Source organism: Daphnia magna, unplaced genomic scaffold (genome assembly GCF_020631705.1).
Source record: "Daphnia magna isolate NIES unplaced genomic scaffold, ASM2063170v1.1 Dm_contigs123, whole genome shotgun sequence".
Lineage (NCBI taxonomy): Eukaryota > Metazoa > Arthropoda > Branchiopoda > Diplostraca > Daphniidae > Daphnia > Daphnia magna.
The window spans coordinates 35532-44764 of record NW_025533131.1 but is presented as its reverse complement, the minus strand read 5'-3'; the positions used below and the strand labels follow the sequence as shown (position 1 = coordinate 44764).

At 35.9% G+C, this 9233-nt stretch overlaps 2 protein-coding genes and 1 pseudogene across 4 annotated transcripts; 1 reads left to right on the top strand and 2 right to left on the bottom strand.

Moving 5' to 3' along the window:
- The first annotated feature begins 344 nt into the window (after window positions 1-344).
- LOC116934913 lies at window positions 345-2338 on the top strand. Of its 3 annotated transcripts, none has more exons than XM_032942336.2 (5): window positions 345-537; window positions 619-759; window positions 822-956; window positions 1016-1084; window positions 1148-2338. In XM_032942336.2, exons 1-5 carry the CDS (start codon window positions 534-536, stop codon window positions 2242-2244), a joined length of 1446 nt encoding a protein of 481 aa, XP_032798227.2. In that variant the 5' UTR covers window positions 345-533; the 3' UTR covers window positions 2245-2338. The 3 variants fall into 3 exon arrangements, with proteins under 3 accessions (XP_032798227.2, XP_032798226.2, XP_045022927.1); XM_045166992.1 differs by having other exon boundaries at window positions 352-759; window positions 1148-1293; window positions 1601-1727; XM_032942335.2 differs by having other exon boundaries at window positions 345-759.
- On the bottom strand, window positions 2295-4537 carry LOC123466898. The gene is made up of 5 exons (XM_045166993.1): window positions 4102-4537; window positions 3940-4037; window positions 3743-3866; window positions 3197-3682; window positions 2295-3121 (listed from the first exon to the last, which is right to left on the bottom strand). The coding sequence occupies exons 1-5, from the start codon at window positions 4429-4431 to the stop codon at window positions 2756-2758; spliced, it is 1404 nt and encodes a 467-aa protein (XP_045022928.1). The 5' UTR covers window positions 4432-4537; the 3' UTR covers window positions 2295-2755.
- Window positions 4538-8066: 3529 nt separating this feature from the next.
- On the bottom strand, window positions 8067-9021 carry LOC123466903 (annotated as a pseudogene).
- Between the last annotated feature and the right edge of the window lie 212 nt (window positions 9022-9233).

Below are 9233 nucleotides of genomic sequence, written 5' to 3'. Positions count from 1 at the left end.
AAGCCTAGCTGGCGGCAGGTCGAACCCTTTTCAGGTAGTCGAACCTTTTCGCAGGTAGAAAAAAAGACACGTGACGGCAGTTGGACCAATGGCAAAAGGGACGGCAAAGTAAAAGGAAAAGTTAAGCCTAGCTGGCGGCAGTTTGAACCTTTTCGCAGGTAGAAAAAAAACACGTGACGCCGTCCAACCAATGGCAGCGTGCGCACGCCGCTTTTTTCTCGGACAAACAAACAGATACACACACAAACTCCGCCCATAAAGTACCCTTGGGTTTTTATAAAGGTAGGAGATGTAAACAGAATCAAATATACTTAAATTCAATGTGAATACACTGTGATACCATGAGTTTTTACTTCTATATGTAAAAAGGATCAAATATACTTGTATTCTATGTGAATAGAGTGGTTCGAGGTTGCCATCTTGGATAGTTATTTCTCCCAGTTTGGTGCAACCTGAAACCAAAAAGCATTGGCAATTTTAGATAAATAGTGCCAGCCAACTGTCAGTTTACATTCTCCTCTTTGTTTAAAAAAATGGGTAGGTGTTATTGCTGTGTTGAAAACTGTTCTAACAAAGAAGGGAATCATACAGTTTTAAGTTTTTTTTCTATTCCCAAAGTGAATGTGCACTCTAAAGTGAATTCTGCTGTGGCTATTCGAACCCAAAACCGACGAAAAAAGTGGCTTGAAATTATCGATCCTTTAAACAAGCTAGATTTGTCACGTACAAATTTGGTCTGTTCTAAGCATTTTGTCTCAGGTAATATTGCTACAATGATATTTCTAAAATCAATTTAAAAAAGTGTTGTACTTGCATATTAGGGTCACCCGTAGATGATTGTGAAGATGTAGATTGGGTTCCTTCACTGATGATAAATGATGACAATGACATTCAAGAAAATAACGAAGAAGTTAATGCTAGCAATTCTAAATGTAACTTGATTGATGTCATCGAAGGTAATTTATTTGTGATGTGTAATAATTCACAACAGTGATTGCAATACTTTTATTTCTAGATGATCACATTATTGATTCAGTTGTCTTTAAAAACTATTTAGAAGCTAATACGAGTGATGTGCAAGAAGGTATTTCATCAATATGTTTTTATCAACCCCACAAAACATTTATTAAAGTGTTTTTTATTTCAGAACATCAATCTTATCGTTCTGTGGCTTTCTTGGAAAGTGAAATATTACACCTAAAATTGGAGTGTGAAAAGTTGAAGGAAGAAAAGACGAGATTCATGGATCAACTCAAGGATTCCTCAAACCAAATTCTTGAGTTAACAAAGGAGGTAAAAAACCTAGACCAAATTAACCAACAAAAAATTGCGGATACTGACATAAGTAAATTCATTATTAATAATGACAAGCGTTGTAAATTTTACACTGGCATCGACTCTTATGAAAAATTAATTGCCTTATTTGACTTCATCGAACAATCTGCTCCGAAACCACATCCACTAGAAGTCCTCACGCATTTCCAACAGTTTGTCCTAACCCTAGTAAAATTACGTTTAAATCTCAGGCTTGAAGATCTTGGACATCGATTTAACATAGCAAAGTCTACCGTCTCTAAATATGTGCACATTTGGGTCACAGGCATGTATCAAGTATTCGTACCAACATTTCCATTTTGGCCGGGTGAACGAGAAGTAAAAGCTACACTTCCGATGGTTTTTCGTGAACATTTTGAGCGCTGCATCTCAATTATTGATTGCTTTGAAATTTTTGTCCAGCGATCTACCAAATTCAAAGAGCGCACTTCAACGTTTTCATCCTATAAACATCACAACACAATCAAATACTTGATTTCTCTTACTCCACAAGGAACTGTATCGTTTATTTCCCTCGGCTATGGAGGTCGCTGTAGCGACAAATTTATTGTCGAGGATTCTGGATATATTGATAATTTAAAAGAAGGGTATGTAGTACTAGCTGATCGCGGATTTTTAGTAAATGATCTCATTAATCTTTGCGATGCCGAGCTAAAGACACCTGCATTCAAAAGCGAACGATCCCAGTTGAGTCAATTAGAAGTGGAAAAGTGTCGCACACTCTCTAAAGTAAGAATTCATGTGGAAAGGGTGATTGGCACATTAAAACAACGTTTTTCAATTTTGAGTGGACCGTTACATCATGAAATGTTTTTCACGGACGAGGATGAAATATGTTTTGTAGATAAAATAGTGAAAGTGGCCAGTGCGTTAAATAATTGTAATTTCAGTATTGTTCCTCGGGATTGATAACTTCATTATTATTTAATGTTTAAATACAAATGCAACTGAGTGTTAATTTGATGGGAAACCATTAATTAATAACTTTGTTTTTTAGCACACGTTTTTCTTCACTTTCCTTTTTTGACATGGCTTTTGTACAGAGATCACACTTCCATGAACTATAAATTCGTTTTAAATTCAAATGACTTAGAACACAACTTCTATGAAATACTTTTCTCAAACAAGTGGACACACTGCACAAAACAATTTCCTCGTCTTTTTTTATTGTACAACAAAAGCAAGGTAAGTACGCATTTTCCGTGTTACTGATGTCAGTCAAAGACAAGTTGCTCGTTTTTTTCTGATTAGTGAAGTGGCAGGCAAATAACTCTGGCAAAATACATTTTTCCCAAAACAAACGAGCTGATGGAAGGTTACGCTCTATAAAGGAACTTGAAAAAGGAATCAAACAGTAAAAAATGTCTTTCAAAGAATAAATCACCAAAAAAGCTGACGAGGCGCCAATAACAAACATTTCTTACTGGATTTGAAAAAAGTATTGATGAGTTTGTTTTATGACTAGTTCACCGGTATTTGGGTCTTTCGAAAGAATAAAGTTTGAATCATTTAAAGCCGCATGTTCTACTGTTTCGTTTCGGTGGGAGTAAGGACACTTAATTTCGATGACAAATTTGCCTTGACGACAAGTTATCACTCCTTCGGGACTTGCACCAATAAAAGAATATTCCTTTGAAATGACGAAACCACAATCGGAATATTTAAACGGTGAATAGTGTCCTTCATCACTAAGCTTCTTCAGAAATGACTCTCTTGCAATTTGCTCGTTTTCGATTCCCCATTTTAAGGACGGTGGCATCAAAGAGGATTTCTTTTCAAATTTCTTCTATTAAGGAATTCAAATGTTAAGATACTCAGTTTGTAGAATCACGTTAACAATGAACAGAGTACGATAACTTACCAGGGTTAATCCTGATGCAGCGGGATAGCAGATTTTCTTGATCAAGGAATACGGAGGTTTTTCAACATTAGCAGAAATAGCTTGTTGAAATGTTGATCCAGAGATTCTGTCAACTCTGTACGTTGACCAATATTTGCTCTCTCTTTGTTGACGTGTGAGGTTCTCTATAATTGCACACTGATCTTTGTTGATTGATAGGGAGGGTATTGCATCTTTGCACACATTTAACACAGTCTCGTATGTTGCCTGAGACAAATGTTTCCTAAAAAGATTCTTGAAAGAAGGTGGTGGTGGATTTTTCGCTGCTTCTGGTATGTAATCACTATAATTGTCTGGATCGAGAGCACCTATGGCAGCAGGTTTCTTCATTTCAGCAAGTCTCTTTCGAACCCTTGTTATCTGTTCTTGTGTTGGATTTTTAAACGATGACCGTGACGTTACCGGCTTTAGTTGCGTACCGAAAATGCCAACTCTACTGAAACATTCCTATGAAATACAATGTTTATTAAGTAAAGACACAACGATGCTGACAAATGTTTTTATTACCGGCTTTGAAGTGTTGTCTATCCAAGCACATTTTTCTTCTGTGCAACTAGTGTTCGTCTTAACTTCATGAGCTGATATCACTGCATGCAAAAGGGTTGCGACAAGTGTGCACATTTCACCTAGACTGAAAGACAATTTAACTATTATGTAGACTAATAATATTTTTAAAATAACAAAACAGTAAGGTGAAATATTACCCTGCTGGACATGTGCAATGAGCAAATTGAACCATGCCGTCCTTAGCACAGGCTACCCAAGGATAGTACGTTGTACTTAATGTTTGTGATGCTGTCCCCTATGTATAAATACAATATAAAATGTAATTCACATAACACGAAGAAATAGTTTGATGAATATACCTTGGCTTTCAGCACGACTGTGATGCTTGTCAGCTCTAACCCACTAAAGTCCCTAAACCATTTGTTATCCAGATTCTGCTCCATTGCAGCAATAACTTCTTTTTGAACTTGCAGGGGTTCTCCACTATTTCGACTTTTTTCATTTTGAAAATAGTCAAATAGCTTAGGCCACGTCACTGCCGGAACACTTGGAATGGCATCACGATATTTTTTCCAAAGATTTTCGTCAATCCAGTTTGGATCATCAATTTTCAACAACGTCAAAAGCTCTAACAACCGATTTTTTCCCATCGGTTCAAGATTTTTTGAAAATATTGAAAATTCAGGCATTGTAAACTACACCCATTACAAAAATTTTTAACTTTCATTCGTTTCCCACCAAAAATACTAAAATTGCCAATGCTTTTTTGTTTGAGGTTACACCAAACTGGGAGAAATAACTATCCAAGATGGCAACCTCGAACCACTCTATACACTCTTATATTATGAGTTTATACTTCTACATGTAAACAAAATAAAATATACTTGTATTCAATGTGAATACACTGTTACATTATGAGTTTATACTTCTACATGTAAACAGAATGAAATCTTGTATTCAATGTTAATACACTGTGATATTATGAGTTTATACTTCTACACGTAAAACAGAATCAAATATACATGTATTCAATGTGAAAACACTGTGATACCATTAGTTTTTACTTTTAAATATAAACAGAATCAAAGATACTTGAATTCAATGCGAATACACTGTGATACCATGAGTTTATACTTCTACATGTAAACAGAATCAAATATACTTGTATTCAATTTGAGTACACTGTTACATTATGAGTTTATACTTCTACATGTAAACAGAATGAAATATACTTGTATTCAATGTTAATACACTGTGATATTATGAGTTTATACTTCTACATGTAAACAGAATCAAATATACTTCTATTCAACGTGAATACACTGTTAGATTATGAGTTTATACTTCTGCATGTAAACAGAATAAAATATACTTGAATTCAATGTGAATACACTGTGATACCATGAGTTTTTACTTCTATATTTAAAAAGGATCAAATATACTTGTATTCTATGTGAATACACTATTATATCATGAGGTTATACTTGTACATGTAAACAGAATCAAATATACTTGTATTCAATGTGAATACACTGTTACATTATTAAATTATACTTCTACATGTAAACAGAATAAAATATACTTGTAATCAATGTTAATACACTGTGATATTATGAGTTTATACTTCTACATGTAAACAGAATCAAATATACTTAAATTCAATGTGAATACACTGTGATAACATGACTTTTTACTTCTATATGTAAAAGGATCAAATATACTTGTATTCTATGTGAATACACTCTTATATTATGAGTTAATACTTCTACATATAAACAGAATCAAATATACTTGTATTCAATGTGAGTAAACTGTTACATTATGAGTTTATACTTCTACATGTAAACAGAATGAAATATACTTGTATTCAATGTTAATACACTGTGATATTATGAGTTTATATTTCTACATGTAAACAGAATCAAATATACTTGAATTCAATATGAATACACTGTGATACCATGATTTTTTACTTCTATATGTAAACAGGATCAAATATACATGTATTCAATGTGAATACACCATTAGTTTTTACTTCCAAATATAAACAGAATCAAATGTACTTGAATTCAATGCGAATACACTGTGATACCATGAGTTTTTACTTCTATATGTAAACAGGATCAAATATACTTGTATTAAATGTGAATCCACTGTGATATTATGAGTTTATACTTCTACATGTAAACACAATCAAATATACTTGAATTCAATGTGAATACACTGTGATACCATGAGTTTTTACTTCGATATGTAAACAGGATCAAATATACTTGTATTCAATTTGAATACACTGTGATACTATAAGTTTATACTTCTACATGTAAACAGAATCAAATATACTTGTATTCAACGTGAATACACTGTTAGATTATGAGTTTATACTTCTGCATGTAAACAGAATAAAATATACTTGAATTCAATGTAAATACACTGTGATACCATGAGTTTATACTTCTATAGGTAAAAAGGATCAAATATACTTGTATTCAACGTGAATGCACTGTTACATTACAAGTTTATACTTCTGCATGTAAACAGAATGAAATATACTTGTATTCAATGTTAATACACTGTGATATTATGAGTTAATACTTCTACATGTAAACAGAATCAAATATACTTGTATTCAACGTGAATGCACTGTTAGATTATGAGTTTATACTTCTGCATGTAAACAGAATAAAATATACTTGTATTCAATGTGAATACACTGTGATACCATGAGTTTTTACTTGTATTTGTAAACAGAATCAAATATAATTGTATTCAATGTGAATACACTGTTATATTATGATTTTATACTTCTACATGTACAGTATCCTGCACAAAAATCCGAACACCGATTTAATTTTTTAAAGCCACCTATTGGCGGGGTAATGGGTTTCTTGTTTGTTTTTCTTTAAGGGGGAGGGTAGACGGGGTGATAGACACGACAGGGTAGGGTTGGGTAAGTCTAGACATTTTTTTAATGCCTTAAGGTATTACGCTTTAAGGCAAGTTACAGGTCGGGACATTTTTGCAACCCCCAGGGTGGTGTGTTTTTTAAAACGACAGTTGGAAATTTAGGGCTTGGGCATGGTAATGTTGCTTACCGAAACAATTAAGCTTATGTTCCAGCTGCCTGTAAATGCTTACGTCGATGTCAATGGCGTAGGTGTAGCGTTTCTGAATGTGGTGCTGGAGATCGGTGTTCGATTCCAGATGAGGTGATGAGTTAATATTGTTAACTTACGAGAAATTCTCGTTCACATATAAAATAAATTTTCATCGAGCAATATATGCTTTTTTTGTTTATTAAATAATTTTAAAAATAATAATCTCCTTCGTTCTAGAGAAATTAATATTCCCAGCAAATTCGAATAAAGAATATTATAATGATACCGTATATTTTGCAAATCCTTTTTGGGATTCGAAAACTGATCTACGGCGTCGCAATCAGAAGCTCTACACATATGCCATCGGTATCGAAATAATTGTGCACAGGCAGCTTTATAATTTATTTGGGTAAGGAGTATTACACAGCCTAAGTCCAACATTTCCAACTGTCGTTTAAAAAAAACACACCACCCTGGGGGTTGCAAAAATGTCCCGACCTGTTACTTGCCTTAAAGCGTAATACCTCAAGGCATTAAAAAATGTCTAGACTTACCCAACCCTGCCCTATGTGTCCATCACCCCGTCTACCCTCCCTCTTAAAGAAAAACAAACAAAAAACCCTTTACCCCGCCAATAGGTGGCTTTAAAAAATTAAATCGGTGTTCGGATTTTTGTGCAGGATACTGTACATAGAATCAAATATAATTGTATTAAATGTGAATACACTATGATACCAGGAGTTTTTACTTCTATATGTAAACAGGATACAATATACTTGTATTCAATGTGAATACACAGTGATACCATGAGTTTTTACTTTTATATGTAAACAGGATCAAATATACTTGTATTTAATGTGAATACACTGTGATACCATGCGTTTATACTTCTACATGTAAACAGAATAAAATATACTTGAATTTAATGTGAATACACTGTGATACCATGAATTTTTACTTCTATATGCATACGGGATCAAATATACTTGTATTCAATATGAATATAGTGTGATACCATGAATTTGTACTTCTACATGTAAACAGAATAAAATATACTTGTATTCATTGTGAAGACACTGTGATACCATGAGTTTTTACTTCTATATGTAAACAGGATCAAATATAGTTGTATTCAAGTAAATACACTGTGATATTATGAGTTTTTACTTCTATATGTTATCAGGATCAAATATACTTGTTTTCAATGTGAATGTAATGACTTAAGATGACACTGCGAGGCTTCGGTGATACGGTGTATTGACACTTGGCACCGAGACGTGCTCCTAGCGTGTGACTTGAGTCCAGACTGACTCTACATTATTGGGGTGGGGCTAAAGACGATACAGACGAGGGGGAGACCTCTTGCGGAGATATAACATGCCCCTTTTTCCCTGTTTTGTTTTGTTTTTCTTTTTTTTTTTTTTTTTTACGATAGATGCATATAATACAAATTGACTGAATTCGGCTTTGGTCTTCTTCTTGAGTTCATTTCCTCCATACTGAGTTGGGGTTGTTGACATCGTAGACTGGGCGGCGATTTCGTTCGGGCTGTTTACGGGTAGGCTGGACGTTTTGTGGTCCGCGGTGGCGATTACGGCGGCGGACTGGCGGTATGGTAGTTGGTTCGCTTTGCGTTGTCGAGGCCGGTGGTGGTGTGGCTGGCTCGTTTTGGTCAGCTGGAACTGGTGGTTCTTGTGCTGTGGCTGCCGGGCAGACGGACGCTGAAGACGTTTTACGCTGGCCACCGGCTGCTTCCGCGTACGTCAAGTCTGGATTGGGTCGTCCTGGCATCACTGGGGTGCGTTTTAAAAGATGGCGGCGATTACGACGGAATTCTTTCCCGTTTGCTGTGCACACCAGGTAATCGTTGTTGGGGCCGATGCCGATGACTTTTCCGGAGGTGGACCAGCGAGAAGAATTTGGGTCTTGGATGAGGATGTGATCTCCGACGGCCAGATTTCCAAGTACGCGGGTGCTGGTATTGTAAAACTTCTTGCTCTTCTCGCGTGCTGCGTCTACTCGCCGTTCAAGCTCTTCCGTTGGTCGCTGCCACTCTTTAGCAAATGAACGTTTGTGCGCTGGAAGGCCGTCGCGAATCGGTCGTCCAAAAACACTTTCTGCTGGTGACGGGCCACCACCGCAGCGTGGAGCGTTCCGGAAGAGCATCAGTGCTTGGCTCATTTTGTCTGCATCCCACTTCCCGCCGACTTTGGAGCCGCAGATGAGTTTTTTTATTTGTTTGATTTCGGCTTCTGCTCGGCCGTTGGACTGTGGATAGTGGGGGGATGATGAATGCCAAGAGACATTGTAGGTGCGCAGGAAATCCTGGAACTCGGCCGCTTTGAAAGGCTGATTGTCCGACCAGAATCCTTCCGGCGCGGAGAACGTTTTGA